Source organism: Nematolebias whitei, chromosome 1 (genome assembly GCF_014905685.2).
Source record: "Nematolebias whitei isolate Nwh7 chromosome 1, NemWhi1, whole genome shotgun sequence".
NCBI lineage: Eukaryota > Metazoa > Chordata > Actinopteri > Cyprinodontiformes > Rivulidae > Nematolebias > Nematolebias whitei.
In genome coordinates, this window is record NC_056498.1 from 91,198,395 (window position 1) to 91,226,333 (window position 27,939).

The 27,939-nt window shown below is 39.2% G+C and overlaps 1 protein-coding gene across 1 annotated transcript in view; it reads right to left on the reverse strand.

The window, feature by feature from the left end:
- abch1 (ATP-binding cassette, sub-family H, member 1) overlaps window positions 1-27,503 on the reverse strand; it is a 49,527-nt gene extending 22,024 nt beyond the window's left edge. The window contains exons 1-12 of the mRNA XM_037674609.1: window positions 27,468-27,503; window positions 26,805-26,857; window positions 24,709-24,857; window positions 22,249-22,408; window positions 21,580-21,734; window positions 19,977-20,084; window positions 17,938-18,031; window positions 12,563-12,637; window positions 12,259-12,439; window positions 11,108-11,204; window positions 10,845-11,013; window positions 5,227-5,327 (exon numbers count right to left, since the gene is read on the reverse strand). Of these exons, the coding sequence (XP_037530537.1) occupies window positions 5,227-5,327; window positions 10,845-11,013; window positions 11,108-11,204; window positions 12,259-12,439; window positions 12,563-12,637; window positions 17,938-18,031; window positions 19,977-20,084; window positions 21,580-21,734; window positions 22,249-22,408; window positions 24,709-24,857; window positions 26,805-26,840 (1,325 nt within the window). The 5' untranslated portion in view covers window positions 26,841-26,857; window positions 27,468-27,503. The remainder of the gene's footprint in view (window positions 1-5,226; window positions 5,328-10,844; window positions 11,014-11,107; window positions 11,205-12,258; window positions 12,440-12,562; window positions 12,638-17,937; window positions 18,032-19,976; window positions 20,085-21,579; window positions 21,735-22,248; window positions 22,409-24,708; window positions 24,858-26,804; window positions 26,858-27,467) is intronic.
- Window positions 27,504-27,939: the final 436 nt, after the last annotated feature.

The following is a 27,939-nucleotide window of genomic DNA, read 5'->3' on the forward strand; positions in this document are numbered from 1 at the left end:
ACAAACAAGAGACACAGACAGACAGAGACACAGGAGACACAGACAGACAGAGACACAGACAGACAAACAAGAGACACAGACAGACAAACAGAGACACAGACAAACAAGAGACACAGACAGACAGACAGACAGAGGCACAGACAAACAAGAGACACAGACAGACAGACAGAGGCACAGACAGACAGAAACAAACAGACACAGACAGAGACACAGACAGACAGAAACAAACAGACACAGACAGACAGACAGAGAGGGGTAAATATGGATAAATATAAATATTTCCCCAGAAAATCTCCACTCTACCTGGTTTGAGAGAATGAGGGCTGTGACTGGATGCCCTGTATGTCAGTCAAGTAACACATTTCATAGTGAGGATAGATGATAGGCTGACATCTATTTATTTTTTTTATTTTATGCCAAGTGATCTACTCATAATGCCTTTGCAATTGACCGGTAGATCGCGATCGACGTATTGGACACCCCTGGACTATCACATTCATACACCGATGGGACACACATTGGAGGCAGTGTCTTACCCAGGACACTTGGGCATGTGACTGCGAACCCCCAACTCTTGCATTGGAGGACGACTGCTCTAACCACTCATCCACAGCTGCCCCCGAGACTGGTTTAGGATTTGTTTTTCAGTTTGACAACACATTAACAAAATGTCTCAGTCTGCCTGATTAATAGACCTAATATAGAGTAATGTCCTGTCAATATATAGTAATCATACTTCTAACTCCTACCCATTATGCTTGGCTCACACACCACCTAACAAACAATAGGAAAAGACGAATATTGGGTTTACATCTCGTTAAAACTCAATTTCTCTAAGCCAAAAGACGTGAAAACTCCCATGCAAAAGTGAGCACCCTTCGTTTGGTTGAAGCAGGCCAGTCACATGATCAGCACACGATTCAGTGATTACCAGCGTCTGATTGGTCAGCCCTAAAAAACACACCTGCCCAGGTGTTTAAGGACAGGAAGGACCAGACTGTCTACCAATGAATCACATGCTGGGCTTCACACCAAAAACAAAACCTCAGGACTGACTCATCCTCACATGACAGCAGCTCTCTGGCACTCTGAGCCATTATCAGCCTCAGACACACAAAAAGAGCATGTCATTCCTAAAAATTACTAATTGGCCTTTGTGTTTTTAGCTCAGAAGAACAACTGACAAATTTGAAGAAAAACTTAGTACTATTACTGCCCACTGCCACCATAGAAGGCAGGAAGTTATGCACTGTATTGTAATTGCCTGTGTAAATTTGTCTTTTAGCAAAATATCTCATGAACCACTGAATGAATTTTAGTGAAACGCTCAGAAAGTAATCACTGAATGTCCAGTTACAACTAGTTAACTTTTGGAATGAACTCAATTCAAGATGGTCACCACAGCCAATCACACCTAGCAAACACAACAATTGCTACAACTCAGTCAGTTCTACAGAAACTGAGCTAAAATTTGACAAGGTAGTAGCTGTGAGTTATCCCCATTGTATAGTCTGAGCAGCAACTGATCATTAAAGCTTCGGCATGAAACGCAGCAGGTGATACGTGTTCCTTCAAGGAACGTTAGGCCTTTAATCTACACATCTTTAAAACCCTGGTGAGGTAAAAAAGCTTGTTTTATGAAATGTAATATAAAATGTTCACAATGATTATTTTCCCTGATTTAGATCCTCAAATATCTGACCTTTGATGGCGCTGATCTAGTTTTCACATGATCTGTTTTCAGATTAGAACTGTGATGAAATAGCTGGAGGTACCACTTCCAGTGAAAACATCTTATTTTCTGGGTTGTGCACACCAACATGTGTATGACCAATAAAACTCTGTTAGAACTGAAGTCACTTAAAAGAAACTTCTGACTAATAAATGCATCAAATCACACTTTAGCTCCAGATATTCACAGCCATGATGAATTTTTGAGGAATCTTTCCACACATGAAGCGGGAATGAAGTGAGTGCAGTTTTCAGGTGTGCAGTGTGCTTGTGTGTCCAACATTTTTGTCTTTGTGAGAGGAGATCGTTTGGGCCCTGCAGCTGGAGCGCACCTTGTGTTTGTGTCACATCGGCATGTTTTATGGAGCCAGGCTCTCTTATTGTGGGTTTTCAGTGTAATGACTGCGCATCAGTTTGACACACACAGACGGATTCCTCTGTAATCAGAGCTGCGCTGCAGGTGCACAACAACATGAGCATCAGGCAAGAAAGAAACTAAAAGGAATACCGAGCAGTGACAAAAAGGAGGAAGATGAAATTTTGATTTAAGAGATGGGGGACAAGACAAGATGAACTTTAAAGCCTAGTTCAACAAGTTTAGACGTGTTCAGGGACAAACAGAACCGACTGTACTGCAGCTCGTCTTCACAGGGTTTCTATACACAGATGCAACATTTCATATGTTTGTCAATTTCTGAGCCATTTGTGATACTGGAACATCTGTAAACATATTGTCAGTGTTTGTACAGAGGAATCTTATTACTATAATGCTTCAACCCCCCCACCCCCACCCACCCACCCACCCAAACCCACAACGTGTGAACAAAAGTGCACAGCATGTAACAATGGTTTTGAAGAGAAAACTAACAAAAATGGTAAACAGACTGTACTTCTATAACATCTTTCTATCTGATCAAGATACTCAAAGCTCTTTACACTACAATCTGTGTCCTCATATACCCATTCATACAGCACTCTACTAGATCTCTACAAAGATAATTGAACAAATCATTCTAAAGAGACTAATCAGTGATTTATTACATTCATACACTGATGAGACACACATCAGAGGCTATGAGGGGTTCATTGTCTTGCCCAGGGACACTTCAGCATGTGACTGCGGGTGGATTCGAACCCCCAACTCTTGCATTGGAGGAAGACTGCTCTAACCACTGGTGAAAGTTAAGGTGTATTTATTTTATTTATTGTTTGTTTAACCCTATCAAACAACATAAAAAATATAGTTGTGGCTTATTTTGATTTATACTTGTGTTTAAATATGTTATTTTTAATCTCAAACTTTTTTTTTTGCATCTTCTGGGGTCCTAACTATTAACAGAGCCCATCCCTTACTAGGAGTGGCTGTGGATGAGTGGTTAGAGCAGTCATCCTCCAATGCAAAAGTCGGGGGTTCGAATCCACCAGCAGTCACATGCTGAAGTGTCCCTGGGCAAGACACTGAACCCCTCGTTGCCTCTGATGTGCGTCCCATCAGTGTATGAATGTGATAAAGCACTGATTAGTCTCTTTAGAATGATTTGTTCAATTATCTTTGTAGAGATCTAGTAGAGTGCTGTATGAATGGGTAAATGAGGCACAGATTGTTGTAAAGAGCTTTGAGTGTCTTGATAAGATAGAAAGGTTTTTATATAAGTACAGTCCATTTACCATTTACCATTTACCTTACTGAACGTAATTTATAACTCAAAACTTTAGATCAGCTACAGTTCCAGTTTAATAAGTGTCTCAACTTTATCAGGTCAAAGTGCTACTTCATTGTGGTTTTAAGTGGTTTAAGGATATATGAGTAGGATTCCTATAAAGAAGTGTATGTATATAATGGAGCAGAAATATACTGAAGTCTGAGAGCCTTTTGTAGACAAAATAATACAAACATCACAAAAACTACAGTTTGTGAAGTTCAAATGTTGCCCAGGAATGAAAAAGGAAACTTTCTATAATGAAAAATGACTGGGTTCTGACTGTTTTGGACAAATATTAAAAACAAATACTCTCACACATGTAGATTCACTAAGGTGTTAGGGATGACTCTCAGCTACTACCACACCAAAGCTTATGTGCTCCAAATGATAAGATGACAAGATCTATAACTTTACATATGCGCATTCAGTGATAACGGTACTTTCTGAGTTTCACTGAAATCTGTCCATGACTTCATGCAATGGTGAAGTCTACATTTTTGTACTAGGTATACTGTGCTTAGAAACCAAAATACACGGTTAGTACAATGTAATTATCAATTTATGTTTATTTTTTTATTTTTTCATTTTATTTAACCTTTATTTAACCAGGCAAATCCCACTGAGATCATATACGTCTTTTGCAAGGGAGACCTGGGCCTGAAGGCAGCCTAACATGCATGCTTTTGGTCTGTGGGAGGAAACCGGTGTACCCAGAGAAAACCCACGCAGCACGAGAAGAACATGCAAACTCCACACAGAAAGACCCCAGGTCCAACCGGGGATTGAACCCAGGACCTTCTTGCTGTGAAGCAACAGTGCTAACCACTGAGCCATCATGCTACCATGTCACGCTGCCACAAATTTTTAAGCATATTGAACATTTCCAAATTTCTCTGTTGCTTATATTTGAATAAGTGTACAACAAACGTTGTGCAACAGTTGGTTTTGTATTTGAAACATGTTGTAGAATTTATAAAACAGTATCAATGCAAAACATGTTCAAGTATTAAGTAGTAAGTACAGAATTAAGCAATAAATTGCTGGATAAGTGAATGTAATAAACAAGTGCTGTATACAGATTTAACTGCCATTTAACATACCAGTGACACATGCCTAATGTCATGTATCATTGGGCACTTTTAAATAGTTATACTGAAATTCTTAGGCTTTTCTAGTGGATATACTCCATGTGTCCGCATATCACGTAGACTACACCTCTGGGTTCATGCTAACAGACAAACAAATGAACATATAGATGATGGTAAATATATTATCACCTGCCTTTCATGGCAGTGAGGCAAAAGTCCTATGATTTACTGCAAATCAGGAAGAGGTTATTTTATTCACTGATTTCCACTGCTAACTGGATTATACAACAGTTATGTTGAAGCTGTTTCTTATAAAATGTTCACACATATTCCAGATATTTTAACTGAGTTGATCATTTGAACCACAAATCAAAGAGGCTGTGCACGTCCAGACCTAAGCTCTTATCTAATTAATACAAAGGAGTGCATTTGATTTTATGTCATTCCACTCAGTATGTGGTGCCCTTACAGTTTATTATAAAACTTTTGATGACAGAAACCAATAAAATAATCAAATCAGTAACTTGACTTTATAACTAACATAAAGCTCAAATCGAAGGCCAAACAACTAAAGTTCCACTTGTCTGGACCATTTTTGGTGAAGAAACAATATTTGCTCATTTTGACACAACATTCCAGACAAAAGCAGAGCTACTTAGAGCTGTTGGTCTCATCAACACAGTCATCCATCTGATTTTTCTCACCGTTTGGTCAGAAAACTGGTGAAGTTCTTTCCAAAGCCAATGACGCCCCAGTACTTTCCATTATAGACTCCCTCAAAAGCCTCGTGATGAGACAATGGGACCTGTGGAGAACACCAACAAAATTAGGAAGTGTTTCTTCTTTTAAATTCAAAACATGTGAATTAATATTGGGTATTTTTAAGGTACAATAAATGACTAAAATGAACTTACAGAGAGACCACATATTGATTTATTGCATAGTAACATGTTTATCTGTAATCTGTAATCCTTATGCACGTGTGAAAGCTGGGCACTCGAGATGTATTGGAGAAAAAGTTCAGCTTGGCTGTCTTTATCGATGAAAAAAAAAGGAAACATAAAATATTGGCACTCGTGTGTATTATTTCACATATTTTTGTGACTGGTAGCAGAGATATTTATGTGTCATTGAAGCACAGTGATATATGGTGGTGAGTATGTTTTTGAAACTACTGTACTATTTAGTTGTAAAACCACGTCTCTGAATCCAAAATGTTATGAGCCTAATAGGGCCAAGACCCATCCAATCAAAAAACCATCCTTTTCTATTTTGTCTTCTTCCTTTGCTCGAAAATCATTTTATTTTTTATGTATTTAAAAAATTTTTTATTGATTTTTATTTTGTGGTCTACTTATTTTAAATCAGGCTCACCTATGAATTTATTTCTGGCCATGTTGTGGCGCTTTGCTTCCTATGTTGTTTTAGCATAAATTATGCAAACCTGCACAGATGTGGATGTGTAGGGCAGCTGTGGCTGAGTGGTTAGAGCAGTCATCCTCCAATGCAGGAGTTGGGGTTTCAAATCCACATGCCGTCACATGCTGAAGTGTCCCTGGGCAAAACACTGAACCCCTCATACCCTCTGATGTGTGTCCCATCAGTGTATGAATGTGATCTAAACCACTGATTAGACTCTTTAGAATGATTTGTTCAATTATCTTTGTATAGATCTAGTAGAGTGCTGTATGAATGGATAAATGATATTGAATAAATGTAAATTGAATAAATATAAATGATATGATATTAAAATTTTATGACTTGGTTGATTACAATATCTTACTGTTTATGTATGGGGCCAACAAAAACATACTACCTACTAACATTCAAGGGAAATTGTGAAAAGAGAAAATAATTATTATCTTAAGGGGATGGAGATGTTTGTGAAGCCGTGGTGTTGCACCAGTCTGAAGATGCAATCCACTATATCTCAGGGTATTAGATTGTGGAATGATGCAATCCACTATATCTCAGGGTATTAGATTGTGGAATGATCTGGAGGTTGATATTAAAAATGCCAAAACTATGTACATATTCAAGAAGATGATAAAAAAAATTATTATTTTTTAAATATTAAGTATAATGTGAGTTCATAAAAATTGTTTACAGTTGATCTTATATTTTAGCTAAGTTTTTATTTTATTTTATTTTTTATTTTTTTTATTAATTCATCTTGCTTTTGTATAGTAATTTTGTTTGGAATATATTTTGGGGACAAGGGGAAGATATTATAAGAACTCATTCTTCTTCTGCTGCCTTTCATTTTATTTCTGTGATTGTATATCTTTTTTCTTTTCTTTAAATTGTATTATATTTATTGTTTGGATGAAATGAAATGAATAAATAAAACATACATACATACATACATACAAATGAGGCTCAGATTGTAGTGTAAAGAGTTTTGAGTGTCTTGATCAGATAGAGTCAGAGTCAGAGTCAGAGTTTCTTTATTGTCATTCGCACCTCATGTGGTACATGTGGTGGAGCGAAATTATGTACACAGGGTCCCAGTTACATCCAACAATAAAATGTCTAAGAAAAACAGTGAAAGGTGCTATATAAGTACAGTCCATTTACCATGTGAGACAATAAATATTCTGAAGCTATTCAAAAGTATTTCCAAACATGGCAACATCCATCCATCCATCCATTATCTTTACCCGTTTATTCCATTTTGGGTCACGGGGGTCGCTGGTGCCCATGTCCAGCAATCACTGTGCGAGGGGCGGGGTACACCCTGGACGGGTCGCAAGTCCATCACAGGGACACATGGCAACATGTCTTTGCTCAAAAGCAAAGTGTGATTTTTTTAAGTAGGCATTCTAAAAACTCAAAACATTTTGCACAAAAGTTTCTTCAGTCTTGAAAAGAAAGACTGAGACTGCAACTTTGGTGATATGTGCTGCTGATTATACATGCTGCTGATCTCAAAATGCTGTATTCATTTGTACTCATTTACTCACAGACTCGTGTTTGTGCTCCTGCTGTTCAGTGCATTTTTTTGCATTATTAGTGTTTAGTGTATTTCTTAGTTTATATCTTCAATCTTATTACTGTTTCTTTTTTACAATTTATATTTTTACTATTGTTGGATGTAACTGGGACCCTGTGTACACAATTTCATTCCACCTCATGTACCACAAGTGATGCGAATGAAAATAAAACCTACTTGAACTTGAAAGAAGCACAAGAGGTTTAAAGAGCTAGTCCTCACCATCAACTAGCTTTGCTCCGATAACTTTGCAACCATTAGAGGTCAAGTATGTGCATGCAATGAACACAAGTGCTGATATTCATTGGGTTTTTGCAGCGAGAGTGGCAGCAAAGCTGGACATTTTCCTTTGATTTGTTCAGACCAGGTCCAATTGGTGCAAGTATGTACGGATTGTGCAGTTTGTGTTTTAATTCTGCTGCAAAACACAGAGTCCAAAAAACAGTCAGGCGTGTGAAAAACACTTCATTACATCAAGACTTTCAACCAAGATTAACTGAATAAAACCCTCGGACTTCCTTGAATCATCTTTTTATCCTGGTTATGTGCCTGTAGTTTTTGCACGGCGTGTGTGTGGATGTGTGTGTGCGTGTGTGCGTGCGCATCAGTGAGCTGAAAGGTTCCAGTTTGTGTCCCTTAGAAAGAAAATTTGACTGACTTTCTTAGAAAAAGGGAAGTGTCACACTGTCTTACTTTGAACAGAAGTGAAACCTATTTTCTCAAGAGTAAAAATAAATTGAACATCTGAGAGGGGAACCAACGGTCCCTCCAAGTGTCAAATATTTGTTTGTCACCAGAACAAAATGCAAAGTGAGCAAGTGATTTGTTCAATAATGGAACCACTGTGCTGGAAAAAACAAACATCAAATTCATCTAAATCTAGAAGCAGATATATATTTTTATATTTTAATTTAATATCATTTTCTTCTGTCGGATAGTCGAACCTCGGATTCAGGAGGAGCAGTGCGGTTTCCTGGTCGTGGAACACTGGACCAGCTCTACACTCACAGCAGGGTCCTGGAGGGTGCGTGGGAGTTTGCCCAACCGGTCTACATGTGCTTTGTGGACTTGGAGAAGGCGTTGGACTGCATCCCTCGGGGAACCCTGTGGGGGGTACTCTGGGAGTATGGGGTACCGGGCCCTTTGATACGGGCTGTTAGGTCCTTGTATGACCGGTGTCAGAGCCTCGTCCGCATTGCCGGCATTAAATCGGGCTCGTTCCCAGTGAGAGTTGGACTCTGCCAAGGTTGCCCTTTGTCACCGATTCTGTTCATAACTTTTATGGACAGAACTTCTAGGCGCAGCCAAGGTGTTGAGGGGATTCGTTTTGGTAGCCTTAAGATTGTTTCTTTGCTTTTTGCAGATGATGTGGTCCTATTGGCTTCATCAGGTCGTGATCTACAGCTTTCGCTGGAGCGGTTCGCAGCCGAGTGCAACACAGCTGGGATGAAGATCAGTTCCTCCAAATCCAAGGCCATGGTCTTGAGCCGGAAAAGAGTAGAGTGCCCTCTCCGGGTCAGGGAGGAGGTCCTGCCCCATGTGGAGGACTTCAAGTATCTTGGGGTCTTGTTCATGAATGAGGGAAAAATGGAACGTGAGATTGATAGGCGGATAGGTGCAGCGTCTGCAGTGAAGCGGGCGCTGTACAGGTCTGTCGTGGTGAAGAGAGAGCTGAGTCAAAAGGCGAAGCTCTCAATTTACCGATCGATCTACGTTCCCACCCTCATCTATGGTCATGAGCTTTCAGTTGTGACCGAAAGAACGAGATCTCGGATACAAGCGGCCGAAATGAGTTTTCTCCGCAGGGTGTCTGGGCTCTCCCTTAGAGATAGGGTGAGAAGCTCAGTCATCCGGGAGGGACTTGGAGTAGAGACACTGCTTCTCCACGTCGAGAGGAGCCAGTTGAGGTGGCTCGGGCATCTGGTTAGGATGCCTCCTGGACGCCTCCCTGATGAGGTGTTCCGGACACGTCCCACCGGGAGGAGACCCAGAGGAAGACCCAGGACACGCTGGAGGGACTATGTTTCTCGGCTGGCCTGGGAACGCCTCGGGATTCCCCCGGAGGAGCTGGACCAAGTGGCTGGGGAGAAGGAAGTCTGGGCCTCCTTACTTAAGCTGCTACCCCCGCGACCCGACCCCGGATAAGCGGAAGAAAATGGATGGATGGATTTTCTTCCATTTATTTTTCATTTTATATGCTTTTTATATGATTGTCTATTGTTGTCTGTAACTCATCTGTGTTCTTTGTCTAAATCAGGTCTCTCTTGTAAATGAGTACTTGAGGCTCAATGAGACTAACCTGTATGTAACCGAAGGAGATGGTTGTGGACTTCAAAAGGAATAAACACACCTACTACCCCCCTCCCCCTGAACATAGGAGGATCTGTCGTGGAAGTGGTCTCCAGCTACAAGTACTTGGGTGTGCACCTGAATAACAACCTCAGCTGGGGCAACAACCCTTCCAGCCTGATCAAGAAAGCTCATCAGAGACTCTACTTCCTCAGGCGGCTGAGATGAGCTGGTCTGGGAAGCTCAGTCCTCACCTCCTTCTACAGGTGTGCAGTGGAGAGCATCCTGTACTCCAGCATCAACATGTGGCATGGAGGCTGCACAGCTGCAGAAAGAAAAGCTCTGCAGAGAGTGGTGAAGGCTGCACAGAAGATGTTGGAGTCAGCCTCCCCACCATCACAGACATCTACACCTCCAGATGCAGGAAGAGGGCCACCTGCATCATGAAGGACCACACTCACCCAGCACACACACTTTTTGCCCCGCTCCCTTCAGGAAGGAGGTTGAGGAGCATTAAGTGTAGAACCACCAGGCTGAGGAACAGCTTCTACCCTGAGGCTGATAGACTCATGAATCTCTAACCAGAATAATAACTGTGAAAAAAAAAAAGAACTGTGAAAATGGCTATAATGTCACTTGGTTGTTGATGTGTGCTGCTGACTATCCATGATGCTGATCTCATGCTGCTGATTACGTCATGTTGCTGTGTTCATTAATCCTCATCTGCTCACACAGACTCGTGTTCGTGCTGCTGTTGTTTTGGCGCATTGTTTTTGTACTATTAGTTCTCAGTGTATTCTTAGTTTTGTGTATTCTTAGTTTAGTGAATCTAGTATATTTCTTAGTTCATGTCTTGGATCTTATTACTGTTTTTCTTTACAATTTGTATTTTTGTTGGATGTTACTGGGACCCTGTGTACATAGTTTTGTTCCACCATATGTACCACATGTGATGTGAATGACAATAAAAATCCTTGTGCCCTTTTATAAATAAAGGTTGAATTAAAAAAAAGCAAACAAAACTCCCCAGAAATTTGATACCTGATAGATGCTGGAGTTGTCCAGGAAGGACAGCATGGAGCTGCTGAAAGAGGAGGTGGAAGTGTCATTGTTCACCACAGCCACCTGGATCCCCTTCGGCTCTCCTCCCACGCACAAGCAGATCAGAGAAATCTGGATGACGGGCAGCAGGAACTGAAAACACAACGAGCTGAAAGCACACCAGAAATCACAATGGTCAGAAACACAGCTGCTCCTTCTGCTGTTAAAAATCATCCTGTTGAACAAATGAAGCTAGGACTAACCCCGGCATTCTCTTCATCCGCACCATGGTCTTAATGATCAGAGCAGCGATGTTTCTCCCTCTCGGCAGCACATGTCTGGCTCGTGCCTTCCAGTTCGCTGAACACCAAAAACACAAAATGATGAACTTTTGCTGAACGATGTGAAGCTACAGAAAATGTAATTTAGCAATCCAATGATGTGTCAAATGATAAATGTGAGAACAGGAAAAAAGCTGAATTATACCCTAAATTTCTTTAAGAAACTTTATTTGAAGCATTTGCCAGTTGTCTATCTGTATGCAGCTTTACATAAAGTTTTTTCTTTATCACATTTACAATCCTAAAAGCATTTTAATGCATTGAACTGTTGCACGTGGCAATAAAAGACAGCTGGTTTTGAGCAGTGTTATGCCACAGGGAGTAAGATCGTGTTAAAAGAGAGTACATATCAGTCATTTGGACTGAAATCACTCCCAAAGAAAAACGATTCAGCTCCATGACTTCATCCTATCCATTATCTACACAACACTCTGGTGTTTAGATAAGGTCCTGCTGATAAGCTGCATATAACAAAGGCAGTATTCAAACATGAGTCTGCAGAGCCTGCAGTTATACAGTGACGTGGTTAGATAAAGATCCCTTTCAAAGATTTATAGTGTTGTCTTTAAAGTCATGGTGTAAAAAGAATGGACACTACAAGCCTGGGCAGCACGGTGGCGCAACTGGTAGAGCTGCTGCCTCTCAGTGAGCAGGTCCTTGGTTCAAAACCCCGGTCCAGGGGCCTTTCTGGGTGGAGTTTGCATGTTCTCTCCGTGCATGCGTGGGTTTTCACCGGGTACTCCAGTTTCCTCCCACAGACCAAAAACATGCATGTTAGGCTGACTGGTAACTCTAAATTGTCCCTAGGTGTGAGTGAGAGAGTGAATGGTTGTTTGTCTCGTTTATTTCTATGTGTCCCTGTGATGGACTTGCGACCCGTCCAGGGTGTACCCCGCCCCTCGCACAGTGATTGCTGGACATGGGCACCAGCGACCCCCGTGACCCAAAATGGAACAAGCGGGTAAAGATAATGGATGGATGGACTACAAGCCTGAAGTGGTTCATATGTATAAAAATGTACACAAGTGAGATGAAGCTCAAGCTGTCGCCGGTGAAAAGGAGGGAAAAAAAACCTGAACATTTAGGAAGTTCTTCTGCGGGTGGTGGTTCGATTGCAAGAATGGGTTGACTCTCGTCCCGCCCACTCTCGAATGATTGGCTTTTCTCCAGGGGTCCACCCTGAGGACTGGATCCTCGTTTAACAACGTTCTGGTCTGATGACTGACACAGCTGCAGGAAGGCATGCTCCAGGGTCTGCAGCAGACAACAAATGGTAAACCAAGTGAAATTACCATCACTTAGAAAATATGGTCTGTTTTAAAAGGTGGGTCATGAGGGTATTGGTGTAGAATGCACTGGACTTAAAACAGTACTTACTGTTGCACTGTGCTGCTTCATGACTGCATCAGGAGGTCCTTCAGCCAGTAAATGGCCGTTTCGCATCAGACCAACCTTAAATAAAAGAAGAGCCATTTATTAGACAAGGATGTTTTGATCAAACTAAAAAAGGAATATAAAATAAATATATTTCCCTCTACACTTTTGTCTTTATTATATTGGGGCGGCTGTGGCTGCATGGCTAGAGCATTCATCCTCCAGTGCAAAAGTTGGGGGTTCAATTCCATCAGCAGTCACATGCCGAAGTGTCCCTGGGCAAGTGTCCCTCATTGCCTTCCATGTGTGTCCCATTGGTGTATGAATGTGATAAAGCACTGATTATTCTTTGTACATAAATACAGGTGCTGGTCATAAAATTAGAATATCATGAAAAGTGATTTCAGTAATTCCATTCAAAAAGTGAAACTTGTATATTATATTCATTCATTATTTTATATTTATTCATTATATTATATTTATTCATTATATTATATTCATTCATTATATTATATTTATCCATTATATTATATTCATTCATTATATTATATTCATTCATTATATTATATTCATTCATTATATTATATTCATTCATTATATTATATTTATTCATTATATTATATTCATTCATTATATTATATTCATTCATTATATTATATTCATTCATTATACTATATTCATTCATTATATTATATTTATTCATTATATTATATTCATTCATTATATTATATTCATTCATTATATTATATTTATTCATTACACACAGACTGATATATTTCAAATGTTTATTTTTTTATGTTGATGATTATAACTGACAACCAATGAAAACCCCAAATTTAGTATCTTTGAAAATTAGAATATTGTAAAAAGGTTCAATACTGAAGACACCTGGTGTCACACTCTAATCAGCTAATTAACTCAAAACACTTGCAAAGGCCTTTAAATGGTCTCTCAGTCTAGTTCTGTAGGCTACAAGATCATGTGGAAGACTACTGACTTGACAGTTGTCCAAAAGACGACCATTGACACCTTGCACAAGGACGGCAAGACACAAAAGGATTGTTATATAGCACCTTTCTATCTTATGAAGACACTCAAAGCTCTTTACACAACAATCTGTCCTCATTTACTCATTCATACAGCACTCTACTAGATCTCTACAAAGATAATTGAACAAATCATTCTAAAGAGACTAATCAGAGCTTTATCACATTCATACATTGATGGGACACACATCAGAGGCTATGAGGGGTTCAATGTCTTGTCCAGGGACATTTGGGCATGTGACTGCTGGTGGATTCAAACCCCCAACTCTTGAATTGGAGGACAACTGCTCTAACCACTCAGCCACAGCTGCCCAAATAAGTAATATTCTAATTTTCTGAGATACTGAATTTGGGGTTTCATTAGTTGTCAGTCATAATCATCAACATTAAAAGAAATAAACATTTGAAATATATCAGTCTGTGTGTAAGGATTGAATATAATGTACAAGTTTCGCTTTTTGAATGGAATTACTGAAATAAATAAACTTTTTCATATTCTAATTTTATTACCAGCACCTGTAGTAGAGAGCTGTATGAATGGGTAAATGAGGCACAGATTGTAGTGTAAAGCACTTTGAGTATCTGTATAAGATAGAAAAGTGCTATATAAGTACAGTCCATTTACCATTTATCATTGATTTCATGATAATCTGCCATACTTTACACATCATCTGTACCTTAAAAGGACCCCCCCCCCCCCATACACACACACACACACACACACACACACACGATCCTCTACCATTTTAGTTGGATTTAAGGAAGTCAACATTTGGCATGATTTTTTAAATTTCAAGTTCCTTACAAAGGTTATTAACTCTTACTCTTGTTTTAAAATAGCCAAAAGGAAATAGATGATGTACAAAAACAAAATTTTACAAATAATTAAATTTCTTTTGCAATAAAACAAAATCTGACCAGATTCTGCTAAAGCATATCTGTCAAATACAGCATCTATAAAAAGTATTCATTCAGATGTTTTATTACTGTCATAGATCAACAATGGTCAATATAAATTTACCTTTTACACCTAAATAAAACTTTTAAATCATTCTTCAGTGTCAAATTAAAATTAAATTTCTATTTACAGTAATACCAATTAATCTAAAACACAATGTAAAATACAGTAAGTGATTGCATAAGTCTTCAAGTACAACTCAAAGGATGGATACAAAAGGAGTTCAAGGTCCAAAACATCCTCAGGAGTTCTGTTAACTCCATTATCAGGAACTGAAAGGAATATGGGACATGTGTAAATCTACCAAGAGGGAGGCTATCCTCACAAACTGAGTGAACATTCAGGAAGGACTTCTTGACCTCAGAAAACAAAAAATAGCTGAAACTCCATCTATTTAAGACATTAAGCTAAACTTTGTACGGTAGCAGCAGAGAGTCAACTCCATCACACATTCAGAGAGCTCACGCATCACATCCTTGTTTAAACTTCTGCATGGTATACTCTTTTGAAGGCCACTTTTAACCATTGTTGTAAGAGACAAAACAATAATGTGTTCATCGCTAACCCAAAACCTAACTTTTCTTTTCTTTGGGGTGTGTTTAAATAGTGGTCTTGATTCGTAAACCTCCTCAGTGCAGCACATGTCAAAAACTAAACCTGTAGCTGAAGAATAATCAAAGCTTATCTGGTAACAACAGCCTATAAAAGACTGATAAAGCTACAGTTTTCTGTTAAACTGACATGTCTAAGTGACAAAAGTATTTCCTTAAAAGTTGAACGATGGATCTCTGAACCATTCGCTGCATCTCCTCACATTCTCTTGTTAAGGTGTCATAAAAGCCAATTAATGAGCTCGCCTGCGTCACTGTGGCTCAGTTGTTTTGACAGAATCTCATCCTTGTGGGGAGAAATCTATGCTGTCTGACTGGTTTTTATTGGAGACTTCCTGCCTCTGCAGGCTGGTACTGAATCTGTGATAAAAGAAAAGCTTGTCTTTTTTTGAATTGTGCAGCATGGGTTAAAACAAAAAAAGGTTTGATCACTCCTACAATGATTCCACGTCATGTAGGTCAAATCAACGGCTTCACGCTGAGGTTCATCTACTGTGGAATATGAAAAAAACAATTCAGATTGCTGCTGGTATTTAGTAAGATGTTCAGCAGGTTGGAAAAGCTGCTTAAACTGCACCAAAGCTTCATGTGACAGTAAATGTTTTGCTAAAACTCAGATAAAGAGTGAAAACTTTCAGTCTCTGTCTGCATGAAGCGTATGCAACAGTTCTCAGCTCCTGGATCATGCATGACATATTTTCTATTTGTTTTTATTCAAATGAGATAGATACAAAAATGTAAGTCTGATTTGCAAAAATAAACACCAGTTTTGCATTCTGCACACTGTCCAACTAATTTTGTTAATTTACTTACATGATGCAAATCAAACGTGCAACAGACAGCTTTCAAAATGCAAGTTGGAAAAAACACAAAATAAAAATAAAAACTACACAGGAAGTTTCTTGAATTGGTTAGATATTAGCCGTTCTGGCAAACTATGCTAGAATGAGTTATTAATGCTGTCATGGAAAATTCTGACTCACAAAAAGATCACACACTTGTTTCAGATTTGTTGAAGCTTTGGAGAACAATCAGCAATCACAGAAGATCAATGCACTTACAAGATTACACTCATCATTTCCCTCAATCATCTGAAACACTGATCTGTTCTACCTTCCTGGACCAGAAAAGTCAGTTTTATAGAATAACCTGCAGCCCTCAACGCCCCCACCCCACACCCCAGTGTCCGAGCCGTCATCAAAATGTCTGCTGCAGACAGGAAGGAGTGGATCTGAGTCAAGGACTCTGCTTGAAGACACGTCACCATATCAATATCATAGCACTCAAACCTTGAGAATAATTAAACTAGTTCTTTCTGTTCCTCACTGACCGGTCACAGTAAGTTTATCATTTACAATCACAGTCAGAACGAAGAACAGATTATAAAGTCTAAAATCTATACTGATTAAGTAAGATAGATGACATATGATAAATGCATGAAATACACATTGCCTTGATAAACACCATTAGTGCCCAAGCAATATTTCTGACTGTCCTGCAAAGTTTAAAGACACATTAAAATAAAAACAACAAAAATAAATTTACACCTGAGGACTACTCGCATGATAAACCACAGCTAATATAACTTCAATTAGCACAAACAGCACAACAATGGCTTTTTAAATTAAAAGCCATTGTTGTGGTGTCAGAGAAGAGATCATGTTCAACACTGGTTTCACTCCAGTCCAGCCTGACTGCTTGGCTTGTACTGGTTATAAATCTGTGAGCTTTCAAACAAGAAAAAAGCCACAGAAGTCTCAAACAATAACAAATAAAATCAGAGATTTAAGCCCACATGACAGGGAAGTTGTTAGATAAGAGATGGGGGGAAGCAAATTTGGTTATTTTATTTATTTATTGATTTCTCATTTTGTTTAGTCAAATATAATGAATCAATGTATTTTTGAAGCTCTTAGCAGAACTCTATCCTCCTTCATGACACTAAAAAAATGACTTCCTGGAAGCTAATCTTCAAACTTTTACTGCAGTTGGGTGTTTGGACATTGTAAAGATGATTAGTGGAAAACGAATGAACTCTAGTGAACCAAGAGTATTACAAAAAGATTAAAAAGCAACCCAAGTTTCCAATAAATACTGTAAAGTTGACTAGAGGCTGACTGAACCTCTTCTTTTATGGATCAAAATGAGCAGGAAGTGTTGTTTTTTTCCCTTCACGTTATTTGTGTTACCTGGATGGAGTTTGATTCATGCAAACCACAAATCCCATTTACTAACTGGATTCAGTCAACACTGACTCATCTTTACTTCCCACAGTCAGTTTTACATCCATGCTTTGTTTAGTATGCAGCAGATTGTTTTGTAAGACTTTTGCATATATTTCTACTCTGAAAGACACCAAGTGCTAAAATATTCACTAAAACATAGATTTATTACTTAAATATGAGAGAAAAAAAATCGGCTTTTCTGCATGTTTGGAGGACCCGGTGGCCGTCCGAAACAGATTTTGTCCTGTGGTGGTGATTTACAGCTTACAGAACAGAAACCTGCAGCTCTGCACACAAGGGAGCCTCTGTGCAGCCTCAAGCCCATGTGCACCCACTGACATTGTGTTTTTGTTCTTCCTGTCAAAACTAATAAACATTAGAATTCATTTACAGACTCATTACGTTTCCCTGGAAAAGAACATGGACGAGAGAGCTTTGATCTATTGGTTTTCAGATTTCCAATGGTTGCACGTTTGCATTTGTGCCTAATTTGCGTGTTTGTGTAGATGCATGTGGGTGTATGTTTGATGCATCTCACCACATGGGCTTGCCTGGCCTCTTCTATATAGTGAGTGGTGATGATGACGGAGACTTTTCCCGTCTTCACAATCTCCACCAGGTGCTGCCAGATCCTAGAACGAACACCATATAAACATATTAAACAACCCCCAACGTGCGTGTTCTCCTAAACTCTCTGACAACAGGTTCATTGCCAGATGTCTCATCTGACCTGGATTTGTGATTACACACTGAAGCAACACTACCCGTTCCAAACATCGTCCAAAAAACCAGGTCTTATCCTTGTCGACATGTAAAAACAACATTTCTTGCAAACTAGCCAAAACGTGGGTGCGTATAAAAGTTACATAAAGTTATCTGGCTGTGCTGATAATCTCTTGCACTATCTGGGAAAACTTTTTTCAATACAATATCCTGAGGGCACTTATGAGCTGTGCCAGCTGCGCAGACAGAACACTGTAAAACCATTAACCTGAAATGACTTCAAAGATCAATGTCATAAAAAAACCTAGCTGACTGCTACAGAGTGTGTGTGATGAACATTTATTTACATTTAGAAATGATGCTCTCATATTTTTACTGTCAATATAAAATATAACCACTGCAGAAGAAAAAGCTAGAAAATCAGTTGTCATTACATTTCTCTAAATACTCCCATGTCAATATCAATCAGTATTAAAGGAAGCAATACGTGCTTGTCAATGAGTTATGAAGTTAAATGTTCCTGGTTTGATCGGTTTCTACTGTAGGAGGTCACATTACAGCTCACTGGAGACATTTTCAACTTTTCCTAAAACTTGTCTTATTGTAAATGATGGGGATATTCTGAAGTTTCTGAAGACGTTTCATCAGACCAAGTTCACATATATTTATTCTTTAATGGTTGGACCCAGAAATGCAGACAACCAGGAGGAAGCTCAAATAAAACGTTAAGGTTTTATTTAATAAAACAAATGGCTGACGTAGCAAACAGTAAACCCAAAATAAAAGCTCAAGGAGACACAAACGAGACCGAAGATGGGAGAGAAAGAGAATAAAATGAAAAGGCTGGGACTGAGGCGGTGTCTGTGGGTGTCATGGGGTGCAGGTGTGAGGGGGAGGAGCAGGACTGAAGAGCACAGGTTGACTGTGGAAAAGTACCGAGGAACAACTGGAAACAAATCTCACAAAAGCGAAACACGAATAAAAAAACTATAAATGTAAGCAGAAGGCAACATGGAGAACAGCATTATGTAAAACAGCTACGGTAATTAAATCTAGAAATGTCAATAAACACAAAGAATACTAGGATCATGTCAAGTATTTAGTATTTGTCTACAAAATACCAGGTCATCTATTAAATGTAGCTGGTTAGCTAAGATAAGATGGATGTTGAAAACATTTTTTCATCTTAATCATAGTAAACACAAATGTCAGATTTTGCCCACAATCAAATTTCTTTTGAAATCTTTTCGCCTCAGAACTCTTCAACTTATCAGACAAACGTAAGTATTATATTGATTTACTGAATTTGGCAAACACATCAAGTCTGCTGATAAGTTCACATTTAAATATAGTTGAAATAATCTTTCTGTTATCTTACCAGCAATTCAAAGTTTGAATTTAATGTTTTGTATCATTCTAAACCGGTGTGGATTGCAAATCTTTTAGGTTCTGACCCAGGAAATAGCAGCAGAGACATAAAAAACTAAACTACTGCTGGTTGACACAAACACTGATAATAAATTAAAGAACGAGAATAAAATGAAGCAATGAACAACTGTTGAAGTGGTCTCATCAATTTATGACAGCTGCTTTTTTATATTTTATACAAATAATAGCAAAACCAAAGCTACTGGCAATCCTCTTTAGATTTGATTTATGGAAATCTCAAGAACGAAACACAAAAACTTGTTCTGGCCACGAGTAAAATCTAAAGTGAAATCTAGTTTATGTGTAATTTGGGACTTCCTTTTATCTCAACGTGTTGCCTCTGTTTTAAAGAGGGTTCTGGGAAATGAAATGGGCCAGGGGCTGTGAACAACAGTCAGACCTGCTGTGTGACTCAAAGATACATACTTGGACCTGAGCACAGGGTCCACTCCGACCGTCGGTTCGTCCAGGATGAGCAGCTCTGGATTCTGCAGCAAAGCAGCTCCGAGAGACACTCTCCTCCGCTGTCCTCCACTGAAAGACAAGAAGCAGAATCAGTCAGAGGAAGTCAGGGTGGAGGAACCCTCGTCGATACTCCCGACTGTTTTGTCACCTTATTTGTGCATGCCACTCAATCCAGAGGGTGGTGGAAAGGTGGGAGCCAAAAGGAGCCAAAACAAAATGTTCAAGACAAACCTGCCCGACAGGACAGAAGTAAACAATAGCTGAGGTGAGAATACTCTGAGGGGACATGGTATAATTAAAAAAAAAAAAATAACTGTGGGTGTTGGTGTGTGATGATTAAAAATAGACTTTCTCTACATTGGATTAAAATAAAAGTATATAATCTGAAAAATAACCATTCTTGTCACGATCACATGTTTAACATGTTCATACCAAGAATATCATTCATGTTACAAGCAGCTGGGACTTTCCCATGTAGGGCAGGAGCAGAACATGAAAAACACTAACAAGACTGTAGCAATATCATTTACACAACAAGTTGTGGAAAGCTCTGAAAGTGTTCTTATCTTAACAGCAAATTATCTTACACAAATGTGTATATTGTTTCTTCTCAAAGGAAATGACGTGATCAAACACTGCTAGAGACCTGGCCCTCTGTTAGTAAAATGTGGCGAAAGCCATGAAACATTTAAGTATATGACAGGAATCACAAATCCAGCTGTGAGAAGTGGGTACAACCAATCAACAAGGTACTTTAGATACAATGTTTGAGATTGATAACTTTATAAAATCTTAGAATTTTGTTCTGGGTGGTGATGCAAGCCAAATAAGGCTAAAGGTGGAGTGACAGCCTGTGATGCAACAGAAATTCTTGCTTGGTTACATACGGTGCAGTACTATGCTGAAAATGTTAAAGTTCATATAAGGAAGAAATGGTGGAGTGTCTAAACACTGCAGCAACTTCCATTATTCATTATATTCAGTAAATGTTTTGCCCCAATGAAAACAGAAACAGCGAGCGAAGCGTTGCCAGGTAGCTTACTTTTAACTACATCTTAGGGGTAAAAGTAGTTTTGAGTGGCTGATGAAAATTGGCAACTTCTTTCATTTCTATGCTTATTCTGTGGGGGTTTTCGTCTCACGCCTGAACTCAGGGTGGAGATCCATTTAAAATCCTGTCATGGCTAACAGGATTGTTTTTGTGCCAACACTGGCGCAAGTGCAATAGTCATTAGATGGCAAATAGCAACGACATGATTTTATTAGACTTTCCACTGCCTGCTTATCAGACAAACTAATTGTTTTGTTACTATGCTGACTCCAAAGAGAAACGGTTAGGTTTGTTTCTGTATGGATATATCATCAAGGGTTCAAAGTCTGGGGAACATAATGAACTGGATCAAACCGGAGCCTTGCTCCTCCAAAAACACACCCTCATTTTTGGTTCATGAAGATAAAATGGATTAATTTTTTTACAAGACCTAAAAATTTGGACACATTTGGAGCAAAAAGATGCATTTAGATGGTCAGCCTGCCTGTTAGATAACACATTTTTGCTTTTTACCTGAGATTTCGGACCAGGCTCTGCTTTTGAGGTAGATGAAGGAAATCAATCAGGAAGTCCATGCGCGCTTGGGTTTCCTTCGATGTCAGGCCGTGGATTCGACCGAAAAAAGTCAAGGTGTCGCTGATGGTGAACTCGTTGTACAGTGCTAGCTCCTGTGTAACACAAACATGAGTTTGCTACAAGCTATTGGAAGCATGGCTGTTTTGCTTTTCAGATTTCTTTCAAAGAAATAACCCTGCAGATTTGAAATGGTACCGTTAATAAAGCCACATGAACATTTATTACATATCATATTTATGTTATGTATACATAGCATATTCACATGATCTACATACTATGAGTCTCAAGAAACTTCCTTTGTATTTTTCACCAGACAGCAGAGACAGAGCAGCACATATTTCAGGTGTAACATTCCTTTCTCTGTAGGTAAGAGGTCATGTCCTGTTGGATGAGTGTGATACTCAATGTTACACATAGAAGGACACATAGCGTGCGTGTTACTGACCTCGTCACATGGCCTGGCAACAAAGGTTAAATTACAGAAGCCCTGGAGGAAGACACTACTCGGTTGTGAAAGAGCAGCAACCTGACATGATTGCTGCATTTATATACAATTTTTGTTTTACTAATTGGATGCACTTTTTTACTTGTCCACTTGTTGATTACCTGTGGCATGTATCCAACCATTTTCCCTGGTACTTCGTGACCAGGAAATGCAGGTGGCTTCCCCAACACAGTGATGTGGCCTCGTGAGATCTTCAGCGTTCCCACGATGCATTTTAGAAGAGTTGTCTTTCCACATCCACTGGGCCCCAAAAGGCCATAACTGGTAAAAAGAGGCACATGTCACATTAACCACAAACAGTCTTAATTAGATTTCACAGATGCATCTGAAGAAGGAATGTTGTTCATATCATATGAAGAAGTTATCTGAAAGGCGACTGGCTGATCATGTTTTAGAAAGTGAAGCTGCTGAACAGATAGTCAGCAGCTTCTTCGCCTGCATCTGCCATGGTCAGATGAGATTAAAAAAACAGAGAAATATTTTAAAATATGCAGACGAAACATAAATGCTGAGATTCCTGAGAATTTTATTGTCTAAATTACTCAAGTTGACATTTTATCCTAATGTCCTAGCGTCAGAAAGATTCATGTGACTGTTTTTAACTTTGATTAGGATTATTTTGCCATTGAGAATTCAGAGATTTTCCATGGAAGTTTTTATGAACAAACCCATGAATGAAAACTACCACACGAACGTTGCCTTTAAGAGACTTTCAAATTGTAACTGTTTGGTAGAGTTTGGTTTAGCTTCAGCTAAATTAAGCTAAACTGAGGCAGAAATTGAAAGTGTCAGTCCTTTGTCTATATTACAGATAAGTATTATATATATTTGATGTTGTTTTATTGGTATGTTCACAGAGCTTCACTGACTGAACTTAAACTAATTTTTCAAGTTTAGAGTTAGCTAAAACTAGGAAAAAGAGAACGCTCAGTAAAATTGTCCATTTTTTGAATACCTTGGCATCTTGACAAAATACTTTCTCATCAAATCATATTTGTTTATATCATTTCATGCAACCTCTGTTTAAAATAAAACCACTTATTCAACTATATCTTACTGTATGAAAGACGACTGTTTGTTTTTTTTACACAAGTTGTGTCTAAAGTGAAACAATTCGTCTGTAAGGATAGCAAGTTAAAACTTTACCAAACTATGAATTATCACATTGATTATACAAAAGACAACTAAATCGAAGCTGAGCCCTGTAACTGAACACTCCCAGAAGATTTGATTCTTCTTTTAATCACATGTACGACAGCTTGTCTTTATCACTTTGATCCAACCTGAATGATAAATCACCAACATTGTTCAGGTGCATTGAAATGCATGACGTGCAATAATCACACAATGTTGCACAGTACAAGGAAAACTGATTGTGCTGATTCAATGAACATTGTGGCCTATTTATTAACTTCTTGACCTCTGTAGGAAACAAACAAGTTCTCTCTTTTACTTTTGCTCTTGGTTGTCTCACATTAAGCTTAAGAATCTAGGTTAGGGTAGGAAAAGTCGAGCATGAATCAAAAGATGAGGGTCTGATATGACAGAGACAAACAACAGGCAGGTCTGTCAAACAAAAGACGTGCGTTTAGGTTGTTCTAGTGAAAGATGGACGCTCCTGATCTAGTACATTACGTATTTTCTTTACAACTCTGTTCTGAAAATCTTTCTACCTTTTGAAATACTGGAATGTTTCTGTTTTACCTGCAAGGAGCAAAAGATGGTAGAAATATTCAAAGTACTCTGACTACTTAGCAGAAAAATGACATGTTTGACGAGTGAGTATGAACGATAAAGGACAGCGGACAGGCCTTCGTGTCCCAGAACCTCATCCAGGAATGTGAACACCTTTTGCATGAAGAGAACATCTTGTACTTGTGCCTGTAAGTGCTACAAGGAGTACCATCATCATCAGTACACCATCTTAGAACCAACATAACTGGTTTGTTCCACTTTGGAGTAAGCTTGGGGGAAGAATCAGTTTTGTGTTGTGTGTTTCCTTGACTGATGAAGCCTTCTGGATGGAAAGTGAAACGTTTCAGAAAAAAAAAAGAAAGAAACTGTCCAGATGACCTGACTCAAAATTGTTGGATTGTGTACCTGGATTATTGAGCATGGACTTTTTTGGTACAAGGTTTGGTTCAGGTTTTACTTACTCTTTATTATTAACCTTTATTTAACGAGGCAAATCCACTGACATCACAGATCTTTTCCAGGGGAGGCCTGGGCCTGAAGGCAGACTAACATGCATGTTTTTGGTCGGTGGGAGGAAACCGGAGTACCCGGGGAAAACCCACGCAAGCACAAGAAGAACATGCAAACTCCACCCAGAAAGACCCCAGGTCCAACCGGGGATTGAACCCAGGACCTTCTTGCTGTGAGGCAACAGTGCCAACCACTGAGCCATTGTGCTGCTCTTTATTCTATTCTCAATTTTTTTACTTGATGCTGTGATTTTATTGTTAAGCACTTTGGTATTTTAAATGTGCTCTATAAATAAATTTGACTTGACTAACCTATTTATCTGTCAGATTGAAATGCGTGGGAGCAGCAGCACTCACATGTGTCCCTGCGGTACGGTCAGGTTCAGGCTACTGAGGACCTTCAGCTTTCCGTAAGACCGGCACACATCTCGACATCGGATCGCAAAATCGTCGTGTGCAGCGGGCAGAGGCGCTTCCAAGTCAGCTTTCATATTCTCGTTGTTCAGCTAGAAGAGAAAAGACGGTTTGGTGAAGGACAACCTTACAACAGTTTTGTCACCAGATATGCAGATTTGGTGTGTTCATTGTACATGCAATGAACATTTAGTGAGAATTTCATTCCACTGGCTAATGAGATATTTTGCTGACAGACGATCAATTAAATACACACAGTCAAAGGAAATAATGTGACCGTCTGCCTTTCATGGCAGCAGGCAAAAAGTAAATTTAAAAAGAAAATTTTCAATATAAATGCTTTAAAACTGTTTTTGTGGTTTTTAAAAAGCATAATATAAAATATTTATTCTTTAACATTTTTGCAGTGACATAATAATGATCTGATGATGATCATTACAATAAATGCAGACAACTGTTTGCTGAAATCCAGTTTTTTATGCTGAACCTTTGTTTTATTAAACACATTGTAACTCGCAGCTCTTTTGATTCTATCACTAACTTTTAATTGAAAAAAGAAAAAGTCTACATTATATAAAAAAGGGGAAAAAAGTCTGCTTTTGTTTTCCAGATTTGTACTAACCTTCCTAAAATGCATTAATTGAACTGCTGCGTGTTTGTCTTATTAATTAATGCATTTATTATTTATTAATGCAGCTGTAGGTCTGATACCCAGTCATGTTCACACCTGTCAGGAATGTCATCCATGTGACCAGAGTGGCTCCTCTGTGAGTCAAACTAACAAAGACTCTAACGAGCCCCTATTGTGAGGAGTGATAGGGAAATCTGCATATGTATCTATCTTACCTCAGCTTTATAGCTCGAACCGCACACGCTCGGTTCTTTAAACTGAGAAAGCTCCTCGGATGAGAAGTGAAACGTCTTCTGTTACAAATAAAGTCCAGTTGTTTTTGAACTTGTTTGAATTTACCAGTCCTGGATGACTGGGAATCTCCACCAGTGTTTTGTCTTTTATTAAAGCAGCAAGCTCTTCTGAAAATTCTACAGTGGACTCAAAAAGCAACTTCTGTCATAAAAGTCAAGCCTGTCTTTTTAAAAGTCAAAACTCAACGTGCAGTTAATCTTAGACCACACAGTTCGGTGGGCTGAATCATTAAGGAAGTGATTGACAGGAGCTGATCGCCCGGTGAGGCCACCAGGTTCACTCACCGGTGCCTTCAGCTGCACGCGACTTGTTTTGATTCCTGGTTGTTATTTTTGTTAGAAAAGGAATGAGCAACTGGTTTTGAACAGATCGTGTTAGATTGCTTTAATCAGTTTTCTCCAGTTTGTATCCATGACGCACTGAACACAACAAGTCGCTCTTCAGAGGATTCTGATATTCTCAAAAGGCAATCTTTTTTATCCTCATATGGGGCTTCAGGTTCTGTTGCTTTCTATTTATTAGAGCCTGCAACATGTGAGGAGAGGAAGGAGAAGCTGGTTTTAAAAAAGAGATGAACGATGGAATCAGTCGGTTTGACTCTGTATGCTACAAAGCAGAGCCTTCGAGGTTTGCATGCAGGTCACAGCTGTTGTTTGTCGTCCTCAGCCGAGGGAGTCTAAAGAATAAGCTCGTGCGTGTGATGAGTTCCCACCGGTGGCTCGGATGAGGCGACATGGACAGTTATTTGTAACTTTCCATTCCTCATTCTAGTCGATCGAGTTTGTGAAAGTAAACACTTTTCTGTAAGCTTGTTCTCACAGCAGCTTATGAAAGACTGAATTTGGTGCTGACTGGCCTTGTTGATCATTTTACATTAACTTCATTCTGACTTCATGTTGGAAGTTGCTCTCAGCTGCAGGTCATGTGACTAACACAGGAAAATTGTATTGTCTATATGAAAACACACATTTTTGTGAATATTAGATTTAAGACGTCTAAAATGCAGAATATTCTCCACAGACTGTGTTGTCTCACATAAATATTTCATGTATTCAACTGTTACTTCAGTTCAATCATGAGTTGTTGAGATTATTGCAGAATATTTTAGTCTTACCGTCAGCATGTAGTCAGAATTTATTTTCCCAGGCATTCTGTGTTTCTGCAGAACTGAAAAGGTATAAAACTGGAATTAAATGTAGCCTATAGCCTTTCAAAAGTACAACAAAACAAAAAAGCATAGTTGTAATTCGTTCAGTTCCATCTATTCAAACTGAGCGGAAAATGTTGAGTATTTTTAAAAAACATAATTAAATGGCTCAGCTGACAAGAATATGTCTTGTTTTACACAAAGGTCTGAACTCCTGCCAGTGTCTGTGAGCGACCAACCATTGTTCCTTTAACCAACTTACTAAGGAGACAAGTAATTTGTCTCTTGGTTGGATCTTTGCTTCAGCAGACCACATGTGGATGAAACCTCTAACAGCAGAAGTCTTTTACAACTAACTCTCCTTTAATCCAGAATCCCTCATTTCATTTTCCAGCATGGAGATTAGGGGGATTGCACTGCATAGGAATAATAATAATCTGGAGCATTTGGTCAGCCTCACCTTTGGCACTAGTGATCCCTTGAAACCAGAAGAAATGTTCTCAAAAGCCCCTTTTCTAACCTCCAGTGGAGTCAAATATATCAAACCTGACTGCAAAGGCTTGAAGAAGCTGTGCACTCAGCCAGTAGAAGAAGTGAACAAAGTAAAGAAGTTGAGAGGTGGGAAAGCACCTGATGAGTGAGTCCACACACACCGGAGGAGGACGAGCCACTGCAGAGCATGTGAGCATCAGCTGACACAAACATCTCGATGCAAAGCTGAAGAACAGGTTCAGCTCAAAGCCAGAGAGGGCATGCGTCTCCAGAGCACAGCCATTGTTTAGCTTAACGCGCCCACGCACACACTTCAGTCTTGCAGGTGTGTGTGCTTTATAAAATATTACAAAACTGATTTTATTTTGAGACACAGCTGGATTTTCTTGGTTTGGTCCACTTTGTATCAAACGCACATCTGTTCCCTCAAACTGAACTGGGTCAGAATTAAAGAGAACTTTGCGCGGACACCGGTCATGGCTGCGCGCGGTTCTGCAACCGCTGACCTAAATCAAGCCGCACGCACACACACACACACACACACACACACACACAAACAACCCCCCCCCCCCCCCGCCCCCAAATAAATAAATAAACCTCTGCTCAGCTC